This window comes from Oncorhynchus kisutch, linkage group LG17 (assembly GCF_002021735.2).
Source record: "Oncorhynchus kisutch isolate 150728-3 linkage group LG17, Okis_V2, whole genome shotgun sequence".
NCBI lineage: Eukaryota > Metazoa > Chordata > Actinopteri > Salmoniformes > Salmonidae > Oncorhynchus > Oncorhynchus kisutch.
The window spans coordinates 32843207-32867277 of record NC_034190.2 but is presented as its reverse complement, the minus strand read 5'-3'; the positions used below and the strand labels follow the sequence as shown (position 1 = coordinate 32867277).

The following is a 24071-nucleotide window of genomic DNA, read 5'->3' as shown; positions in this document are numbered from 1 at the left end:
GGGAGGACAAGGTGCTTCAACCAGAGGCCAACATGTCATTAGACAGGCAGGCTAACCTACAGTCACCTGCTTCTAAGACGAGTGTCAGTCCTATATGGTACATTTCAGGTCCCGTGTGGCTCAGTTGGCAAGAGCATGGAGCTTGCAACGCCAGGGTTGTGGGTTCGATTCCCACGGTGGACCAGTAAGAACATGAATGCGCTCTGGATAAGAGCGTCTGCTAAAAATGACTCAAATGTAAAGTACAAATATTTTGGGAGGCAGGTAGCCTAGTGGTTAAGAGCACTGGGACAACTGAAAGGTTGCTGGTTTGAATCCATGAACCGACTGGATGAAAAATCTGTCAATGTGCCTTTGAGCAAGGCACTTAATCGTAACTGCTCTGGATGAGAGTGTCTGCTAAATGACAAAAATGTACATTTGCAATGTTCTTCAAGGTCTCAGCACTAACAACAAAGGCAACACTCAATCGATTGGATTCCTATGATGTTTGAAGTCTATTTAAGCAATGAGGCCCAGGGGGGGGTGTGTGGTATATGACCAATATACCACGGTTAAGGGCTCTTCTTAAGCATGACGCAGTGCATAGTGCCTACCACAACCCCCCCGAGGTGCCTTATTACTATTATAAACTGATTACCAACTAAATTGGTATATGGTCTGATACACCACGACTTTCAGCCATTCAGCATTCAGGGCTTGAACCACTCTGTTTATAATCCACTTTTTAGAACTCTTTGGTTTAGTGGAGTTCAACTTCAGTCATGGTAGCCTACATTCTCAACAGAGATACTGCAATGCAGTATTGGGACTTTGAATTGAACCCAATTTGATCCTAACTGTATCCATATTGCCTGTGGGCTATTGTTTTACATACACTGAAAGTGAGAGCGGGGTCTACAATCTCAGTATGGGTCTATGGATTTACTTTATTGATCTCTCCCATTGTTGCTCTTGTATATGTGAGATTTTTCAGACATGAGCTTGCGGACATGTTGCATTAGAAATGTTTTTGTGTGTACTCCTCGTCCTCACATGTTTCTCTTTTATGTCCTCAGAGCAGTTACCCAGTGTGGGATGACTTCATCAGCAAGGCCGGGAAGCTACAATCACAGCTCAGGTAAACAAACAAACAAACAAAGCAAAACAACACAACAAAGAAACACGGGACTTACTGCACATCTCTACACACACAGGCACACTGCATTTACCCAACCTCATAGAAACAAAAACAAAAAATCCTTCTTCTTCAAATGTTCCTTGTTATCTGTCTAGAATTTCACACACACACTGCCCTAGGTCTGGTGAGAGCGTGTTTCTGGATCACAGTTGCACACAGTCACAGCTGAAGGTCATGAGGGAAGGAAGAAAATGAAAAAATAAGGGAAAAACTTAATGAACCTTTCATCAACTGAGATTAACGATCAAATCATAAAGTCATTATCTCAGCGTGGTGGATCAGCGCAGCGCGCCAGACGCTTTTATTTCAGGCCAAGGGTTACACCGGGTTAACCCGCTGAAAAACATCTCTACTTCCTTATCCCGCTGAGGTTTGTGGAGGAAAAGGGTTCCTGAGAAATCCTGCCACTGATGTGACGGAAGCCAGCTGGAAATGTCCTCCTAGCCTCTTGGCCTTTTTCTCATTCAACAAGTCGTCTTGCATCCATAGCTCTTCAGTCTCGCCTTTTACTCTCCGCAGGGAAAGCGAAACATGCCAACATTACAAACAGCACATACATTTTTCTAGTTTTCTATTTTTGCAGCTCTTTCTCACCACATGGTAAATGGTGTGTCTACAATAGCATGTTGTGTGAAGCAAATTCGTTTTTATTTTTCTGTTGCATCTGTGTACAGCACTGTGCATGTACGTGTTTACGTGACACACACCTCTGTAATCTAGAACAGTAGCAGTGGCACGGTGCACCAACTACATGCTATAGGGAGGGAGTTCCAGAGTGCCAAAGGGCAGAGACACATAACCTCTGCAGTGCCAATTGTGTGCGACCTAGTCCGAGTGTTTTCCAAACACCATTTTAAAGGAGAATTTAGCTTTTTAAAATGGCATGTTATAGAAGGGTCCAGACCCTTTTTTTTTTTTTTTACGATTTCCTCATCCTCGTTGTGCAGCTCTGGGAAAAAAACATGAATTAATGCTCCGAAAACAGCCAAGTAAGTCCTTTTAGAGCCCCCATACTGCACAACGAGGATGAGGAAGTGAATCGCTGGTTGGGGTAAGTGAAATTGCTATAAAAAAATGTGTCTGGACCCTTCTACAACTTGCCATTTACATCCAAAATAAAAATGAGGTATGAATCGGCCAAATTCTCCTTTTAAATATCTCATCTGAATATAGAGTAGACATGCCCACTCTTTAAGAAACCATGCTCTGCTTTAAATAACGAAGAATGCGTGCATCCACTTAGCCTTGTGTTTTTCTGAGCTGAAATGGTAGTCGTTACTTCATTAAGAATGAGAGAAAAGCAACCCTTTGGATTGCACATTGTACAACAGACTACCATCATGCAGCATGTGGCTCAGTTGAATTCCCTATCCTGAAATGATTTATGACATCAAATTGGTTGATGATACCTTGCCTACCTACTGACTTCAATTTCAGCTCAGTTTCTTGTCAACAAAGGTCAGTCTCTACTTTATTCAATTTCAGGGAGGGCTGGAACAGACATTTAGTAATGGATTTGTTTCTCTGGCTGCATGGTAATCTTAAAATGCAGAAATGCAAGAGCATAGAGGTAAAAAAAAAAAGCCTCAACAATAATCCAGATTAAATCTACCGTGACCCCTTTATCCATAGTTTTGTACCCCCATGCAGTGTGGTTGTTTATGGTTTGAAATTGTGTAAATACGGGGATGGTTGAAGGTTAACATCTTCATATAGTTAGATGGTGAATACTCATAAAAGGTCATGCAAAAAAAATGGGAATCTAGTTGGATGCAACCCCAGTCTTTCCCCAAATTCAATTTCCATGTGGGGTGCAAAGGCCCCTAAAGCAACATCCATCACCCATCCGGGCCCTCTGGCATCAAATTGTCAATTGAAACCAATAGAAGCCTATAACATGTTTAAGGGGGGGGGGGCGCATTAGAGCTAGATGGAGGGACCCACCCCACGTATACAATTGTAGGGTAAACACTGACCCAACCTTGACCAGACTACTAACTCTGTCCACCCCTTTCCCAAAGCATTAGGTGCTACTGGTAAAGTGATTCAAACCATGGTGAATATGGGTGTTGTATGGTTGTAGGCCGATGTTGTACATACTGTATGTTCTGCTGCCAATAATAATCAGAATGGTGACCAGCTGTGTCTTTCTCATCTCCCAGGACGACAGTTGTCGCGGTAGCCGCCTTCCTGGACGCCTTTCAGAAAGTGGCTGATCTGGCAACCGGCAGCAGAGGTAAGCAGATGTACCTCATAGTCGGGGGGCTATGAAGTGTGTGTGTGTGTGTGTGTGTGTGTGTGTGTGGTTTGGAGGACAAATGGCAGTGGAGTATTGTGGGGCCTGGTCGTGATGCTAAGGACACATATTGACAGAGGAAATCACGTTTTCTCCTGGTTGCTGTTGCAGTCTTTCATGTTCAAATACATGGATAAGACTTGTCATAATCATTTAGAATGATTTACAAAGAACCACATTGTAATAATGTATGTGCCCCTCTTTAGCCAGCTCTCTGCTTAACCTTTCATTTGGACTTCAAAGAGCCACTAATAGTCATGCTCAGTCACCCTCCTGTTAACCTCTAACCTATAACCTGCCTTTCTGGCAGACACTTGAGCACTGAGCTGTCCACCTCATTGATGGATGCATGTACAGTACGTTCATGTCTTGGAAACTATGTTTTCCTCATACCCACTATCCTAATACACTATGATAGTGTTTTCGTTCAACATAACTGGAGCTGCCTTGTCATTTCTGAAGGCATGACACTACCTAACTCAAGATGTGGGGAATATTTTTGCCATACACACTTTTATGTGGTAATAGTGAGTGTATTACATTTATGTAATGCTATATGAAGGAGTAGTCTCCCTCGCCCTCAACAATCGGAACTGTCAATCTAATGCAACATCAAGCTTCCATCAGCAGGATTTGTGGTCCTAATGTTGTTGACAGAGTGGTTGTGAGATGCAGGAAGAGTGGGTTTGTGGTCAGGTCGGGGTTGGTCTGTCTGCCCACTACAGAGCGCTGTCATGGCCACTGACTGTCACGGTGACAGAGCGAGCCACAACCAGGCAGTGACTCTTCACTTGGCTGATTAAGGGTTAGTAGGTCAGTGAAGCTTTTTTCATTTAATGTGAGGGGTGTCACATCTTAAAGAACTGTCATGTTCCATCAAACACTTTTTAAAAAGTGTTTGAAGTGTTAACATGAGAATATGGTTCAAGAACACGGTCACACCATCCTGGGTGGTTGAACCGTGGTTGTGGTCGCGCCTGTGGCGGTGCAGCTTTGTTTTGGGGCGAGACTGGGCACATCTGAGGGTTTACTGTTGAAGTTCACAGGCAGGGCATGTCCTGAACAGAATGGACTTCATTTGGAGACTTTTGTCACTTGAATTAAGTGGTAAGGCGGGATACCACGGCAGTGGACAGAGTGAAGTGAGAATGGTGACCTCCTTTTCCTCTCCTTTTCCTCTCCTTCTTTTCTCCCTCCTTTCTAATATGTAGGCTACTACCACAATGATTTCCAAGGTTTTATGACATAACAAAGGAAGCCCATATAGGGCATTTTTATTATCAATATGTAAAATGTAAGCAAAAAAAAATCGGCATTTAAAAAAAATCTCCCTTGGCTTTCATTATAAAACCCCTCTAATTCTTCAGTAATATGTTTTCCATTTTTCAATACCTCAGTAATGACACATTGTAATGCCACATGTTTTTATTCAATCCAGTAATGGCTATTGAATCTGGCTGCCATAGGTTCAATTCAATCATTACGTAAGCTACATAACCCTATTTATAAATTTCCGCATATTCATATCCTCTGCTGTAAATTATTGCAGCTAGACAATCAGACACTCACAACTCAAAGGCCACAGTGGGAGGTCTTTCAACACAAAGGATGAAAGGTCAACATTTTACAATACCTTTTCAACCGTGTAGGTGTACGGGAATATCAACCCAACACAGTGGAAATAGCCACCAGTGCTAAATAAAAGCATTTTCTTTTGCTGAGCACCGCAATCCAGTTTGTCTATGTAATTTCTTTCAATACCAGTTTTTGAATAGGCTATCATATAATATGGTCGAGGACAGCGATTCTCAACTGGTAGGTCGTGAGGTTTTGAATGGGTCATGGGTATCTGAGTAAAAATAAACTACTTAAACCAGGTAGAAAGTGTGTTGACATTTCAGTGTACTTACATTTTTAAATAATTGAATATTTCTTCAATCCCAGTATTTTCAATGTAGAGTTTAAGGGGGCGACGCACAATTGGCATAGCATTGTCCGGGATAGGGAGGGTTGGCCGGTAGGGATATCCTTGTCTCATCGCGCACCAGCGACAGTGCGCGCTAACCAAGGTTGCCAGGTGCACAGTGTTTCCTCCGACACATTGGTGCGGCTGGCTTCCGGGTTGGATGAGCGCTGTGTTAAGAAGCAGTGCGGCTTGGTTGGGTTGTGTATCGGAGGACATATGACTTTCAACCTTCATCTCTCCTGAGCCCGTACGGGAGTTGTAGCAATGAGACATGATAGTAGCTTCTAAAACAATTGGATACCATGAAATTGGGGAGAAAACAGGGGAAAATTCCAACAAAAAATATGTTTTCCAGATTGTATTTTGCCGATTGTTTTTCGTAATGCTAGTATTGCGTCGCAACTGAGACAACCTGGTTCAATTTGGGTCCCGAGGCAAAACCAGTTGAGAACCACAGGCCAAGGAGAGGAGGTTGACAAATGAGATTGTCTGCTACAGTGTATGTATGTTTACAGATGTTTTTGTTGTACGATAGGACCGTCTTTTCTCCATGTCAACATACATTGTCATATAGACATGAAAACGTCATTATAGGAGGTTTCGCAGTTAGCCACACTGCACCATGATGAGCCATTGGCTGTTTTTGTGTGCTAGTCCCTAGACTGGGGAGATTGACTGAGTGTAGGGAGGCCCATTTCTCAATCTAAAGTGGAGTACGCCGAAAATAGCAGTGCTTTGCCCTCTTTTCATTCTTCCCTTTCATTACTCGGTCTGACTGTCTGGGTGTGGTGTGAGGCAGCCCGTATGATGACCATGTAAGGTCAGGGCCCAGCACAACGTCCAGTCACGGTTTTGTTTATGCGACACACAAGGCCACTAAGGTTTGTTTCTATTGTGCCCTTTGTTTGTGCCTTGTCTTTTGTTCCAATGCGTGTTGCATACAGTATTATCCACTTACGCAATCGCACAGCCTTTTGAGGAACCTCAAGGTTTCTAAAGGACAGGCCTACAATTGTCAGTGCATCTCCCAGATTGTTTGAACTAAGACAGCCACACTACTCCAGTCCGCACCCCTGTCCTTTACCGTTGATCCAGGATAAACAGTCCTTCAGTAGGCTATGCTAAACCCCCCCCCCCCCCCCCCCCACCTCATTTTCATATTTATCTGTGTCTCAAAGAGGCCGTCTCGAACGGATGGCCATAAGTGCTTGGCTCCTGTCCTGTCCTTCCACACAGCAACTAGTCACAGCCAGACCGGTGCTCATGACAACAAGTATGGAAATCAGGAGGGCTGGTCCCACCTCTGGAGCCATGCTGTAGGAGTCCTTAGCACCTCAACGGTGGGAGACGGCATAAACAATAGAAGGTAGACCATTGTGAAGAGCCGTGTGTGAAGACACCTGACATAGGACTTTGTTCATGTTGATGCACCCTTGTTCAGTGTGATGGGAGTTTGATTTCAATTTCCAATGGATATGAACATAGGTACAGTCTCAATGAGGTTTGCTTGCATCGGATCATGTGAGCAGCCCTTTGTGTTAATTAATGGCCATTTGGCACTCAACTCTACGGCTACATGCATCATAGAACTAGAAATTACAGAACAGTTATCACTGCCAAAAGCATGTGGTAAACACATGTTTGCTACACTCACATTGAAGTCTCAGTTTGTATGCAACAAGCATTCAACAGCTAAATCCGGCCTACTTCCTCTGACACAGCACTGTTAAGGTCTTTATATGAAAACTAGGAGATGCAGTCATTCTGTCTGCTCTATTTCTACATCCAGCACCTATTTGCTATGTATTGTGTGGCTGTGGTTGCCATGGCGCCCCACTGCCAGGAAGGATTCCTTTTTTTAAGAGCTCGGGGTGTTGTGGCAGATGTCAGCAACCCTTCTGTGTTGCCTTTGAGAGAATTAGATCCTGCAGGTAAAAAGGGCCTGGTCCCAGATCTGTTTGTGCTGCCTTGCCAGCTCACTCACGTGACGATGAGTATAGGAGTTGTCAAGACAGCGCAAATACAGTGGCGTAGTGGAGTTTTGCGGGGCCCCCCACAAGGTCCGAGCAAGGCCCCCCCCCCCCCGTGGGGCAGATAGAAAAATGTGCAGTACTATAGCTTATCTTATGCTACAGTATTTTACACGTTTTGCCATGAGGCTGAAAGGAAGTGTTGCTGTTTTAGAGCTTAGGGATTCTTGAAGGATGGGACAATCTAAACTTTTTTCCCCCACAAATATTTGTCTTACTATTAACCCAAAAAGGTATCTATATTTTGATAGACCAAAGTATCAGCCATCAAACCATGTAAAGGAACAACCTTATTTATTTATTTTTCATCAAATGTAACTAACTGGATTTTTGTCAAGTCCATCAGTCACCATGAAAGGCATTTCATTTTTACAATAATTGTCCAACAAGTGTTTAAAGGCCTTGATTGTTTAATTCTAATATTAGATTATTCAAATAAGGAATACAAATCACCAAATGTCTTTTTGTTTTATTTTATTTTATAGCACTATTAAAAGCTCCAGGGCTAATAAGATTTAGAACATGAAACCAAATTTATAAAGCAAACATTATCCATTAGGTCCAGCACAGCAAATTGTTTAAGCATATGTTGCAGATCTGTGATTATAATATTTTTTCAGAATATGAAAAAAAAAAATGTTGACTTCATCAGTGACGCAGTTGACAAGCTCTGACGTAGTTGACAACATATACTTACAACAGACATTTTTGACTCTAAAAGATCAAGTTCAATACAAACATCTGTAAAATATGGAAAATTATTCATTTGAAAATCACCAATAAAAACACAACCATTTTATCAGATCTTTCAGCACTCTGACGGAGTTGATGTCAGTTAAAAATCTGACGGAGTTGATGTTTTACAGAATTGACAAACATTTTATTTTTCATCAGTTGCTTTAGGACTATAAAATTTTTATTAAATGTAACATATTTGAACCAAAATTCATATTCTATCAGGCAGAATGAGTTGACAGTTTATGGTTGTGATCGTGGTGATTCCAATATTGTTTGTTTAAATCTATCAAGATTGGAGAATTTGACAGATTATGAGTGGTCTTGTTGCACTACATGTAATGAGCACATGAATAAGGGGTCCTTATGGTATAGCTGTCCCTGCTCATTCCTGATTCATTTAGGATTTTAGACAAATCTGACGCAGTTGACCAAATCTCCAAACGCATCTTTTAGGAATCACATTTTTGAGATACTTATTCTTTAAAGTCACAAAGCGCTATTGCAAGAAACTACCATAAGATAATTGAGTTGAAAATGGGATCCTTTGCGCCAGACATTGAGCCGACGTTAATAATATTGAAAGTATTTTGAAAATTCTCAAAACAAATCTTTTCCATAATAAAATTCCCTTAAATGTCAATTTTCTAATGTAACAAAATCCATTATTTTCAACTATAAAAATAATTGTCCCTGCTAGACAAGGATTGTCCCGACTTTCAAGAATCTTTGAGGTAATCTCCTGCTATTCTAGCATTGGGGGCCCCCAAAGCTCGTGGGCCCACCTGCAAGGGTGTGTGTGCTACGCCAGTGCACAAACAGATCCAGGACCAGGGTAAGAAGGAGCCTGAATGTAGGTGACAGAGGTGAAAGGGTTTGGAGAATTACTAAGATATACTGTAAGGTCAAGCGATACGGAGAAATGACTGTTGCATCAGGACTAACATTAACGTCACATGCAGTGGTTCGGATTGGAGGGACTGGAGGTCTACCTTCTTAGAGACAACCGTTAAAAATGGTCCTTGAAAAACAAGTCCGTCTGAGAATATGAAAATTAGAAAATGTGAATATCCACATATGCTACTTGATGATTGTAAAATGTACTACAACGTACATAAAACTTTACGTCAGATGATATGTAGTTATTAGGTAGATCAATTGGTGGCCCACGGTTTCAAAACCGGTCCACAAGCCGATTTGATGTGGCCGGCCAAGGCCTTTTTGTTTATGTGGGCAAATCACTAGAGGATGCACAGTGAGTGGTCCCCATACAGACAGAAGGACAGGCATGCCAGTCAGGGGGGAAAGCCTCAGTGCCATCAACTGTACAGATGGACTCCTTTGGCAGCTTCTGCTTTTATGATCTCATCTCTGCAAAAGGGAGAAATCATATTTACTGCATTGCGCAAGACAGGGCATTTTTATAATTTCGAGGGATTTTCAGTGCTACTTTTCACACTAAAGGGGTAGATTTGTGGAATTGTTTTGGTTAGGTTCTTTGATATCAGTGCAAACTAGCAAATCACATTTTGTGGATGAATTCAATTTGTGGGTTTCTTTTGCTGAATCCACTTTCCTTAGTAGCTAGCAGTGGTGAAAAAGTATCCAATTGTCATACTTTAAAGTTAAGGTACCATAATAGAAAATGACTCAAGTAAAAGTGAAAGTCATCCAGTAAAATCCCACTCAGGTAAAAGTCTAAGTATTTAGTTTTAAATATACTTAAGTATCAAAAGTAAATGTAATTGCAATTATATACTTTAGTATCAAAAGTATAAATAATTTCAAATTCCTTATATTAAGCTAAACAGAAGGCACCATTTTCTTGTTTTTTTATTTCCTGATAGCCAGGGGCACACTCCAACACTCAGACACAATTTACAGATAGCCAGGGGCACGCTCCAACACTCAGACATAATTTACAGATAGCCAGGGGCACGCTCCAACACTCAGACATAATTTACAGATAGCCAGGGGCACGCTCCAACACTCAGACATAATTTACAGATAGCCAGGGGCACGCTCCAACACTCAGACATCATTTACAAATGAAGCATGTGTTTAGTGAGTCCTCCAGATCAAAGGCCGTAGGAATGACCAGGGATGTTCTCCTGATAAGTGAATTAGACCATTGTCATTTCCTGCTAAGCATTCAAAATGTAACGAGTACTTTTGGGTGTCAAGTACATAATTTCCTTCAGGAATGTAGTGAAGTTGTAGTAAAAGTTGTCAAAAATATAAATAGTAAAGTACAGATACCCCAACAAAAACGACTTAAGTATTACTTTCAAGTATTTTTACTTAAGTACTTCATACCACTGATAGCTGGGCCTGTTAGACAGAGACTTGCCTGGTACTTTGGCCACTGTCCAATTTCATCAACAGCCAATGCCGACGAACCTAGCAGCACCCTCAAAGTAAACCTCCCCATAGTCCCCGCAGTCTCTTTTTCTAAGCCCACGAACTGTGCCTGAAACCTTTTTAGCTTTAAACAGCCCTATAGTGTCATGGCTGGCTCATTCCCCCCTGAACCCATGTCCAATAAGGTACTCTGGGAAATACGAGACCGCTATGTGTCTACTCTACTCTCAACTCGGTGGCTACGTTCCAACAATCTCACATATCCTCCTAACTTTGTCTCCTCGCCTTCAGCGCCGCTGTTCTGAAAGGACTTGTTCCAAACAGTCTCAAATATCCTCCTTCCGTCATCTCCTCTCCTTCACACCTACTGATCTGAAAGGACTTGATGGGTGAAAGCATCAAGGCAAAATCATATTCCATGCATTCACATGTCGGAGGCCACAAAGGAAAGGAGATGAGGAAAGAAAGTTGTGTGTGTGTGTGTGTGTGGTCTGGCAGAGTTAATAGGTCACCGATCCCCACCTGTCCCTCTCCATATAGATTCTACTGGCATTAATTGATTGTGTAATAGTACAATTACAAGCGGGCTGACATGGTATGCAGCATAGCAACAGCCGGCTGAGTTCCTGACGTCACTGTGCACTTGATCCACTGTCGGTGTGTTTTTGGAGGAGAGGGAGCATGCTCTGCCTCTCTAGATGCATACATGAAAAGCCTCCCGTAAGATGCAGTGCTCTGCGTACAACGCAATTTACACGGTTGGCTGGGCTAGTCGAAGGAGGGGTGGTAGTGGAGAACTGAGACATAAAGGACAAGTCTTCTCAGACTGCCTGTGATGTTAGAAGTGGCCATCGGTAGCCTATATGAAGGACCAGAGTGTTGACATAAACCCATAGCTTGTGGCACCATAATAACTGTAAGAGAGGGGTATAACACTCTGTCTTTCTCTCTCTCTCTCATCCATCCATGCATTTAGTCGAATCCAGTTATCATTCAATATCCTCAATTGAGCTCCCCCCTAAACATTTTGCTATCTAATCCCTTGCAAGAAGTGTGTGATTTTTGGTAGCTGGCGGACAACGCGCAATATGTGTAACGAAACAGTGGCTGTCATTTTGTCTTTGTAACCAAGCCGATAGTGAAAATAGCTGAACACCTCAACTATTCAACGTTGCCCTTTCTCCTGTAGCGTGTATGACCATGTTCTCCCCCAGCTGACTGTACAGCCAGAGGACATGTTTGAATTATTGACTAAGATCACCCAGCAGGTGAGTCTGTTCTTTCATGTGCTTCACAACGCCCAACCCCCACCCTTTTAATTAGTTATGAAGCCCTGCTCGTCTCCGCTCGTTAGCGTGAATCAAACAGCATAATTATTGCCCGTTCGTCTGTTGATAACTACTTTATTGAGGGTAATTGTACTTACTATGACTGTGATATGTGGTTGTCTCACTTAGCTGTCTCTAAATGACTAGAACGTAAATGCTACAATGCTAGTCTGTTATCGAGGACCAGTATGGCCCAGTACCTGTAGCCACAATGGAGTAGATGGTAGAAGCTGGTGATAGAACTGGTCCAGGGTCAGATATTATATTTCCTAATTCCTAATGTTTGATGTTAAGGTTGGGGGTAGGGGGATCTGATCCTTTATCTGTGGTTATAGCTTTTATGGGGAGCTCCGTATCATGGTAATGAAAGAGGGAAGTTCTCCCAGTGCAATAACAAGCCCTCACAATCGCCATTGGCACCTGCCATGAAATATGCAGCCCACATTATGAGATACTACTACTTGTTTATACACGATTGTTCATTGTCTAAAGCATGTCGTCACACAAAGTGGCAGTCTACTGGTGGAGTCCTATCGTGACACAGCCCACAGAGAGGTGAGATGCCAGAGGATCCCAAGGGAAAGCTTAGTGGTCACCAGGGGAGCAGCGCATTTTGTAAAGGTTGAACAGGTATTCAATAATTCACAGTCATGTCATGCTGCAAGACTGACTCACAAAGACTCGCAAAGCACAAGTGGTCTGATGTTGAATGTAAAGGTCCAAACAAAGTTGACAGTAGGTCACTGATCTCTTGATTGACTCTGTTTCACCAATCTTTTTGCTGTAACATGTTGTCATTGAACGTGAAACGGATGCACTGCTATCCAATGAACATTGTGCTTGGGTGGTGTGTAAAAGAGAGGCTACCCTCTTCTACCTCAGAAACCATTATGTTCTATTTATAATTATATATATCATTCTTTTTTCATTTATTTTTTTAAATGTAACCTTTATTTAACTAGACAAGCCAGTTAAGAACAAATTCTTATTTACATTGACGGCCTATAATATGTGGGATTCAAATACCACATTGGGACTGTTGACAGTAAACTCAGTACAGTGTTTGTGTTAACTCTCACGGTGTACCATTTCCTTGAAATGCACTGTTGTTGTCTCACATTAGCCTAAATGCACAATGGGCCTAGAACAATGCTTCATAGTATTTTAAAATGAGAGTACCCCAGGAAGGGACACAGTTACTGTATGGGAGGGGGGTAGGGTTGTCTGACTACCTTTTCTCAGTGCTTTGTTGCACAAGTCAGTACATAATAATTCAACCATTTACTGCTTTTGTGGTACTTTGGCGCACAAACAGCACATACCTCATCCGACACAATTTCCACCAACAGCACCACTCACATGTTGCTAACCTTCAGGCAGCTAGCTAGAGAGATCATGATTCTAGTGGCCAGGGACTTTAATGCAGGGAAACTCAAATCTGTTTTACCTCATTTCTACCAGCATGTTAAATGTGCAACCAGAGGGAAAACAACTCTAGACCACCTTTACTCCACACACAGTGACATGTACAAAGCTCTCCCTCGCCCTCCATTTGGCAAATCTGACCATAATTGTATCCTCCTGATTCCAGCTTACAAGCAAAAACTAAAGCAGAAAGCACCAGTGACTCGGTCAATAAGAAAGTTGTCAGATGAAGCAGATGCTAAGCTACAGGACTGTTTTGCTAGCACAGAATGGAATATGTTCCGGGATTCTTTAGATGGCATTGAGGACTACACCACATCAGTCACTGGCTTCATCAATAAGTGCATTGATGACATTGTCCCCACCGTGACCGTACGTACCACAACCAGAAGCCATAGATTACAGGCAACATCCGCACTGAGCTAAAGGGTAGAGCTGCTGCTTTCAAGGAGTGGGACACTAACCCGGAAGCTTATAAGAAATCCCGCTATTCCTTCCAACGAACCATCAAAAAAGCGAAAACACTAACCTGCCTAAATGACTACAGACCCGTATCACTCACGTCTGTAGCCATGAAGTGCTTTCAAAGGCTGGTAGTGACTCACATCAACACCATTATCTCAGAAACCCTAGACCCCGTCCAATTTACATACCGCCCCAACAGATCCACAAATGATGCAATCTCTATTGCACTCCACACAGCCTTTTCCCACCTGGACAAAAAAAAAAATCTATGTGAGAATGCTATTCATTGACTACAGCTCAGCGTTCAACACCATAGTTAATCATCACTAATCTAAGGATCCTGGGACTAAACACCTCCCTCTGCAACTGGATCTTGGACTTCCTGACGGGACGCCCCCCAGGTGGTAAGGGTAGGTAACAACACATCCGCCACACTGATCCTCAACACGGGGGCCCCTCAGGGGTGCGTGCTCAGTCCCCTCCTGTACTCCCTGTTCACTCATGACTGCATGGCCAGGCACAACTCCAACACCATCATTAAATTTGCCGATGACACAACAGTGGTAGGCCTGATCATCATCAACGATGAGACAGCCTATAGGGAGGAGGTCAGAGACCTAGCTGTATTGTGCCAGGACAACAACCTTTCCCTCAATGTGATCAAGACTAAGGAGATGATTGTGGACTACAGGAAAAGGAGGACCGACCACGCCCCCTATCTCATCGACGGGGCTGCGTGGAGCAGGTTGAGTGCTTCAAGATCCTTGGTGTGGACATCACCAACAAACTATCATGGTCCAAACACACTAAGACAGTCGTGAAGAGGCCACGACAAAGACTATTCCCCTCAGGAGACTGAAAAGATTTGGCATCGGTCCTCAGATCCTCAAAAAGTTCTACAGCTGCACCATCGAGAGCATTCTGACTGGTTGCATCACTGCCTGGTATGGCAACTGCTCGGCCTCCGACCGCAAGGCACTACAGAGGGTAGTTTGTGTGGCCCAGTACATCACTGAGGCCAAGCTTCCTGCCATCCAGAACCTCAATACCAGGCAGTGTCAGATGAAGGTCCTAAAAATTGGCAAAGACTCCAGCCACCCTAGTCATGGACTGTTCTCTCTGCAACCGCACGGCAAGCGGTACTCGATCGCCAAGTCTAGGTCCAAAAGGCTTCTTAACAGCTTCTACCCCCAAGCCATAAGACTCCTGAACAGCTAATCAAATGGCTACCCGGACCCCTCTTTTACGCTGCTTCTACTCTCTATTTTCTATGCATAGTCACTTTTTGATTCTATGGATACTGCAGATTGCCCTAAATCCAAGATATACTAGATAGCTATACTAGATGCTATCGGCAGATCAAAGCCATAGGTTTGGCAGTGGAGGCCCAAATAGAGAGTGAAGCGGTGCCCAAAACCAGCTCTGTGTGGTAAACATTACGCAACGGTAATATGTATCACGGTGTAAACCTAGGCCTCCCAGACAGTTTTGCGTGTGTGTGTGTTGTGGAAAATTCGATCCAAAGACTAAGGCAGAGATTATTGAATGATATAATAGACAAATCTTTAGTTAGAAGCAGCTACAAGGGAGATCTATCTCTGATTTCACAGGGAAGAATTCAAATAATATATGGTTACATGCCTCTTTATACTGTATAGTGGGAGGTGATAGTACAATCATATTGTTTACACAACAGTTCTTTCAATACAAGCAACAGCCCCGGAACACAATGTCCTTGTGTTAGGGTGCAGACATACTAGGAGTCTATGAAAGGCATAGTCCAACACAGAACGTATCCCTTGAGAAGTTGCAACAGCTCACCCCAAGTTCTGCCGCCACAGTATTATCCAAGTGCTTTTGTCTGGGTACTGGGAATTCAGAAAATCAGTTGAGTAACTTTTTTTTCTTCTGAACACCAGGTGTAGACTAACGGGGGGGATTCTTGTTTTCGGGCCCTCCCCAACAATGCAGAGAAAGAGAAAATAAAGAATGAATAGAAAAGTAAAACGCGTAATAATAAATAAATACACAATGAGAAACGATAGCTTGGCTAATATGTGATATTCCCACCTATACTCAATACAACACATGGAACATTATTTTATTATTATAATTTTTAAAAAATATGAAAACATACAATCTACTTGCAGTGAAGCCGCTCAACATCGACATCACATGCAGTCACCTAACAGACTCCATCCAGAGTGACCCACAGAAGTCACTTTGTGTGCATTTCTTATTTGATGGGACGACACGCAGGGAAAACATGGTACAGTACAGTGCCTTCGGAAAGTATTCAGACCCCTTGACTTTTTCAACCAAAAGAAAGAGGTTACAGCCTTATTCAAAAATTTATTAAATACATGTTTTCCATCATCTACACACAATAACCCATAATGACAAAGCAAACACTTATTTTAGAAATGTTTGCTAATTTATTTTTAAAATAGTTTTTTTAAATATCACATTTACATAATTATTCAGACCCTTTACTCAGTACTTTGTTGAAGAACCTTTGACAGCGATTACAGCCTCGAGTCTTCTTGGGTATGACTCTACAAGCTTGGCACACCTGTATTTGGGGAGTTTCTCCCATTCTCTGGAGATCCCCTCAGGCTCTGTCAGGTTGGATGGGAAGCGTTGTTGCACAGCTATTTTCAGGTCTCTCCAAAGATGTTCGATCGTGTTCAAGTTCGGGCTCTGGCTGGGCCACTCAAGGACATTCAGAGACTTGACCCAATGCCACTCCTGCATTGTCTTGGCTGTGTGCTTAGGGTCGTTGTCCTGTTGGAAGGTGAACCTTCGCCCCAGTCTGAGGTCCTGAGCACTCTGGAGCAGGATTTCATCAAGGATTTCTCTGTACTTTGCTGCGTTCATCTTTGCCTCCATCCTAACTAGTCTCCCAGTCCCTACTGCTGAAAAACATCCCCACAGTATGATGCTGCCACCACCATGCTTCACCGTAGGGATGGTGCCAGGTTTCCTCCAGATGTGACGCTTGGCATTCAAGCCAAAGAGTTCAATCTTGGTTTCTTCAGACCAGAGAATCTTGTTTCACATGGTATGCGAGTCTTTAGGTGCCTCTTGGCAAACTCCAAGCGGGCTGTCATGTGTCTTTTACTGAGGAGTAGCTTCCATCTGGCCACTCTACCATAAAGGCCTAATTTGGTGGCTGCAGAGATGGTTGTCCTTCTGGAAGGTTCTCCCATCTCCACAGAGGAACTCTAGAGCTCTTTCAGAGTGACCATCGGGTTCTTGGTCACCTCCCTGACCAAGGCCCTTCTCCCCAGATTGCTCAGTTTGGCTGGGTGGTCAGCTCTAGGAAGAGTCTTGGTGGTCCCAATTTTCTTACATTTACGAATGATGTAGGCCACTGTGTTCTTGGGGACCTTCAATGCTGCAGAAATGTTTTGGTACCCTTCCCCAGATCTGTGCCTCAACACAATTCTGTCTCGGAGCTCTACGGACAATTCCTTCGACCTCATGGCTTGGTTTTTACTCTGACATGCACTGTCAATTGTGTGACCTTACATAGGTAGATGTGCCTTTCCAAATCATGTCCAATCAATTGATTTTACCACAGGTGGACTCCAGTCAAGTTGTATAAACATCTCAAGGATGATCAATGGAAACAGGATGCAGCTGACCTCAATTTCAAGTCTCATAGCAATGGGTCTCATAGAAATGTTTTTTTTTTTTTTTAAATGTCTAAACAATTCTTTTTGCGTTGTCGTTATGGGGTATTGCGTGTATATTGCTTAGGATTTTTTATTTTTTATCCATTTTAGAATAAGTCTGTAAAAACATAACAAAATGTGGGTCAAGGGGTCTGAATACTTTCCAAACGCACTGTATATTGCTTTAGGATGCTGCAGTAGGGTGAATTGGCTACAGAGTAGAAGAGTTACTGAGTTCCTTTGATCCTGGGAGTAGCCGTGCCTATCAGGGCATACATGTTGCTCTTTGCCTCCCTGTCATGCTCCCAATGTTCCTAACTTCCAAGTTTTATCTGCTAATGTTTATGAAAGCGTTACCGAGCTTGGCCTCAACAGGCTTCAACCCCACAGACCACACACACTTTGGCTGTGTCCCAATTCTCTTAATAGACATAAAAGCAGTTACCCCCCCCCCCCTTTCTTTCTCTCTGTCTGGTCTGATATGATGAATTTTTGGCTGGTTTGCTTAGTAGGCGTTTTGCTTTCGTGGCTAGCCAGCCATCCAGAAGCCGACCGGTCAGAAGTGTGTTCCACTCCGGAAATTGGGTCTTGTTAAATCCATGCTACCCCGAGGGCACGATCACCCCTGATGCGCCAGCCTGATATTTCCATATCAGACACACATGTTTGCATAGACACACTCATGCACATGCTTGGAAACGCACATGCGGGGAGAGAGGGAGAATGTCCTACACCCCCCCCCCCCCCCCCCCATTCTGGTTCTCTGTCCAATTTCAAAGCCCCAACAGAATTAATGAAACAGACAGGGAGATATCTGGCTGCACTAGAGGATGGAGGAGAACGAAGACAGTGGCACATTTTTCAATGGATCCTCTAATAGAGCTGTTTCTATTGGGGGATTTTCGGCGTGAAACGATTTGGCTGGTGTCTTCATAGTGTCGGCGGCCCTTTCCATTTCTACCTCTCTGAGAATCACCTCAAGGTTTTTTCAATAAATGAAAGCTAATTAAAGGCGAGCGGCGTTCGGGAAGTGGACCCACTGGTACCGCCACCGCCTCACTCACGTTTCAAAGTGAACAAAAACGGCAATTAACACCCCAAAATAAGCCCGCCACGCACCAGCCCCTCGTGCGCCTCACCAAATAACTATGCTAATCACAGCTGATGACGAAGGCTCGATACAGTACAGTGGAGTTGTCTCGGTAGTAAAAAGAACAATTTACGTTTAAATGCTCTCCCTTCCAACCTCCATTACTCCATAATCTTCCAGACTGCAGCCTCCATCTCCTTTATTTTATCCCTTATTTCATCACGTCTCCGTTTTCTCATTCACAGCCCATTGACTTTTATCTGGCTATAGCTGAGAGTAGGCTTATCATCATAACGGTGTCCCTTCTGGTTCAGAGATGGCCTGGTAATATGGGAAGGCCGTCAAACACTTGAGCAAAGACGGGGATTAGGGGGGAACTTATTTTAGCCTCGGAGGCCTTTCAGCCGCAGCACGGGTCGGCTCGCAACTAGGACTAAACGGTGTCACGTTGTCGCGCATTAAGTCCGGTGAATAATCCCAGATCCAGATATGTGTGTCAAAGGGATGAAAAGAAGAGAACTAGGCCTCTGTGGCAGGGTCTTGGAAGACGACAAATGGAGTGGGAAACTAATGAAGAGATAGAAGTGTGTGTGTGTGTGTGTGTTGGATACTCTGGGGCTTATTCGTTTAGCATTCAGCTGCAATACACATACAGGAAACAGAGCCATGAATGTAATGCCAATGGGTAGTAGTGACTGAGGCTGCCAGTGGAAAAGTGTTTTCCTGTCCTCACTGGGGCTTTAGCTACAGATTACTGCCCTATTGAGGGAAATGATTTTGCTTAGAGACTAGTCACGAGAACTGGGTCATATTCATCAGGGAAAGCCTTAGCAAAACAAGGTAATTGCTTCCTGTTTCGGTCCGTTTTCTTCTATTTGGTGCGTAATGAATACGACCGTGAATACGAGTGAAATAATATGATGGGAGGGATGAACTGGATTAATAAATGATGCTGTCTTCATTGGTTGACCCGCATCGTTAGATACTGCAATTCGGAAAAGGTCAACACAACGTTATTTTAAACCACACCCTAACCGCTGCACTTAACATACAGATGGAATATCATATTAGTCCCACGGTCTCCCAAACGGCCTGCTTTGGTTCTCACAAGCCGTGCCCTCACAGTTTTTGTCTTACGCTCACAGTTTGCGAGGCCTGTACTGTCTCCCAGTCGTCTCATAGTCGTGAGCCATCCTCAAAAGCCCTTATGAGGAAATACCAAGGGGCTGGGATGTCTCTCAAACCCTACCCGTATTCTAGGGCTGTCTGTCTGCCTGCATTCCTATAGCCGCCCTGTCTACCACCCCTACTCTCAGCTGTCAGTAGTAATCCAGTCTCCACCCCCCCCAGCCCCAGGCAGCTATAGGACCGCCAACGTACCTAATATAGAAGGGAGAGCCTTCTTCAATCTGATAGTCTGCACAGTTGCATAGACGCCAAAACCTGGTTCAAATAGCCTACCATTTGTTTTATTGGGGCGTTGGATTGAGCCTGCGGGGAGGGTTTGCAATTTTGAACTTTTGGGACTAAGTACCGTTGGTTCCCTTGCGCCAGGTGAGCTCAATCAAGCTCAGCTTAAGTATTTTATGGATTAGTTGTATTATTTGAACCCAGTCTGTCTTGTAGAGTCTGCCCCATCATACAAACACCATATGTCTATGGCATGAAGATTGACAAGGCTCTACGGGGCTATAAGCTGGGCTAATGGGGTGATAGGAGGAGTGGGAGGGAAGGAGGTTAGGGGGTTCTCTGGGTCTTATTTAAGGAATCTTGGAGGAATGTGAAGACTGTGCCCCCACCCTTGAAGCTATTTGGAATGTGTAGTTCATTAGTTTCCGCCCTCACTGTTTTGAGGAGGAACACCCTGGGTAAGGAATTTTAAAAAGGAGTTAAGTTGATCTTGAGGGCTGTAAAGAACTGATGTAACACCCTGCAAAACTGTCGAAGGGATTTGATATCGACAGCTTTTAGATACTCCTGTCTCATGACTGGGCCTGTCCATCGTCCCTCAGCCAATCAGAGCTTCCTCAGCAGTAATTGTGACATGATCACAATGGGGTGTTTTTGTTAACTTCACAGGTGGTCACGACACCGTAGTGGTGTCATTGGCAATTTTTGCAGTAGAATTTGCTAAATTGAACCACATCCTTTTCCTCTAATGTGAACTTCTTTTGGAAAAATTGTTCTGTTTAGCTAAGAACTTAGAGCCTGTTTTTGTCCTGTTTTTTTTTGTCCTCAAACCTTGTGGGACTTTTCTCTATTTCAAGGAAGGCATCTGCTCATATTCCTTACTTTGTCATGCCCCAGTTAATAAAGTTAATTAAATGTCCGATTCTGAGGAGGAAGGGCTTAGTACCACAGTGCTCTATCCATTACCCATCAATTGACTCGATTTTTTTTTAAGAAGAAGAAAAAAAAAGTCAAAAGCCCAGACACACACAATCTAAAAGAGTTAGCTTCGTGGTGGTGCACTGAATCCAACCGTTGCCACGCTGAACCATCCTCATCATTTCCACTGTATGCATTGGGTCTTTGGCTCTGTCTGGCCCCATCTCTCAGCCTCGGCCATGTCCTCATCTGCTCTAATTCCCCGTCCCGGTTCTCTCCCTCCACCACAGGCCCCTGTGGCGGCATGGCTGGGATGGCGCTAGCACTAGCGTAGCGTCACACGCTAACACAGGCTAACACAGAGGGACAGGGACAGTTCTGCCTGCCTTCCCAGACTCCCGTCTCAGTAAAGGGTGATTGTAGGACACTGCTGTATCTAAGCAGATATATAGGCAAGTGTTATGTTTCACTATCATAAGAAAAGCTTGGTTGATGGTAGCTGAAATGTGGTGCTCAACAAGGAGATGGATTTACTCTTCAGCTTCAGTTTCCCTCCGATAAGAGCCTTCCCACTTTTACACCCACTGACAGCCACAACAATCGATTCAAAACAAACCACAGACAAAACAACGGCTGTTTCTCATCTACAATATGCTCTTGACTCTGCATCTTCCTCCCTGAGTGGGCCTCTGACTGCCAGTAGCAGTATGGTGAGTCTTCATCCCTGCATTCTGCGCTTGTTTGTGGTGCCCTGCCCTTACCCATGCCCCCCCCCCCCCCCCACACACACACACACACTCTCTCTCCACACCACACAGCATCCCAGAGAGACGCCACACATTCCTCATGCCCTGTCACATTGTGTGAGCAGTGGGAGATGGAAAGGACAGCTCCATCTCTTCTACCTACTCAGGGGAAGGCTGATGCACTGACATACAGAGACAAGTGGCTGAATGGGCTTTCAGAGTGACCTAAAGAAATACACCGCAGATACTGTAGAACAACATTGGTAATAACTAGAAGAAGGATGTGCCTTGAAGCATCACTCCCTCTGATTGTCCCACGGACCTTGTAAGTAGTATGGAGATTAGCCTAATTATAAGTGCACTTCACCGTTTTCAACATCGTATTCATTATCTCCAGCCCCACACCAGTGTCGACATGTGAAAACGGCCATTTTCTACATTCTGTTGTCAAAAAGGTAAGAAGGAACTGTCTGTTGCTTTACAGATGGCTAGATATCACGCCAAACTTATTTGGTCACTGGGCAAACAACATACATGTCTAGCTACATTTTGCTGACTTGTCTAGACTAGACAGAATTATGGCGGCACACGTTGGTAAACACACTGGACTGTTAGCGCTGGTCTGGACAAAGAGGTGAATCGATCAGGCTGATTGTCATTAAAATGCCATCAACTCTGCTATGGTCAATATGTGTGTGACAGCTGTAGCCTGGTTGGCCAGAGGGCGTTGGCCAGCCTGCAAAGTCAGTACAACGTGGCAACACTAAACTGCAAAATGGCACCCTATTCCCTCTATAGTGCACTACTTTCCACAGGGCTCTGGTCAAAAGTAGTGCACTATATAGGGAATAGGGTACCATTTCACACAAACTCTACCAGCTTCCATTGCTCTGTATATTTCTAGCCCTCTGAGAGCCTATACTGTAGCTAAGTAGGTCTCTTTCTGGTTTGTAATATATTACTTTATGCAGGTCTCGTTCTCGTTTGTAATATATTACTTTATGCGGGGCTCTTTCTGGTTTGTAATATATTACTTTATGTAGGTCTCTTTATTGTTTGTAATATATTACTTTATGTAGGTCCCTTTCAAACTAATCTGGGCCGACTGTTCCGCAACTAGATCAGACCCTTCCTTATTTTACGATATTTTACGACAAAGCTCATAAAAAAGCTTAGCATTTTAAGCTTGTTGTTAGTGTCTGCCTATTAAGTTTATTCGCAGTCGGTGAATCATTTGTCATCTACAAATGATACATCAGCATAAACAGTTACCCTTTGTCTTCAGTAGGAACAGGCTATGTCTACATGTTTCTATTGAAATGCTAGGTCATTCTACAAAGACCAGACTGACAGATGGAGATATCAGAGGCAGTCTTCCTCTTGCATCAAAGAGGTGGAGAGAAGAGGAGAGAAGAGGTAACTCACAGAAGGCGAGTGAAGGGGAGAGGGAAGGGGAGGGTGAGCGAGGGCGTGAAGAGAGGGTGAGAAAGAAGGGAGGTGTTGGTGCAATGCAGTGCTCACCATGCCACAGGGCCCCCATGTCACAGCTATTAATAAGGAGTGCTATTCCATACATCAGCTATTCAGGAGGGATCCTGGCAACCAGAGCCCCCGCGCCAACCAATCGGGTTATTTATAGATTTGGGGGTCAGGAGATTTTTTTTGGGGAGACTGGCATTGTAGGGGCGGGACTTCACATACTAGGAGTAGGAGACAGTGTGTATGTGCACGTGTGGTGGGGGTGTGAGGAGATTGGTGTGCGTGTGCCTGTGTGTGTGTGTGTGTGTGTGTAGAGCAGGAAGTATGTCCGGAATTTTCCAAACCTCTTCTGGACTTCAATTAGATGTAAACACACCACCACCAAAGTATTGTACCATATAAACACGACTCCTTATGTAAGATAGTGAGCGAAGGACGGTGTAGAGAAAGAGTTGAATCGTAACGACTGTGGAGCTGGAGATTTATTACAGACGGATGCCATTCAGCAGAGGGAGTCAGATGCATTTGTTCTGTATGTCGAGAGGGATGAGAAGGGAGAGTGAGAGAGAGAGAGAGAGAGATTTAGATTTATGTTGACTGCTGCTGTCTCCATGGCAACCCTCGAGCATCATGGGGTGGAACATTGTATTCCCCCCCCTTCTCGTTGTTGTCACTTGCAGGAGACCTGTCACATTGACAAGGCGCTGAGGCGCTTACGTTAGAAAAAAAACACAGCTTTTCACTGCTTCTACAACAATGTCGAGATTTGAATGGCAGTGGAGCAAGTTGCCAGGCTAGGATAGAACTGTATTAATCCATCGGCAGCTAACTTCTGAGTTTGCCAGCGTAAAGTGCCTATACGAGAAAAACCTTACAGTTATAGATCTGACTGTCCAGTGGGTACTTGAGAATAAAGAGCCTCGTGTTACACACAGACATGGACGACACATAATAGGAGAGTGGTG

At 43.8% G+C, this 24071-nt stretch overlaps 1 protein-coding gene across 8 annotated transcripts in view; it reads left to right on the top strand.

The window, feature by feature from the left end:
* LOC109907491 (MTSS I-BAR domain containing 1) overlaps nucleotides 1–24071 on the top strand; it is a 45719-nt gene that overhangs the window by 4446 nt on the left and 17202 nt on the right. For all 8 annotated transcript variants that reach the window (XM_031793583.1, XM_031793582.1, XM_020505479.2 and 5 more), the window contains exons 2-3: nucleotides 1059–1120; nucleotides 3343–3416. In XM_031793583.1, the coding sequence (XP_031649443.1) occupies nucleotides 1059–1120; nucleotides 3343–3416 (136 nt within the window). The remainder of the gene's footprint in view (nucleotides 1–1058; nucleotides 1121–3342; nucleotides 3417–24071) is intronic.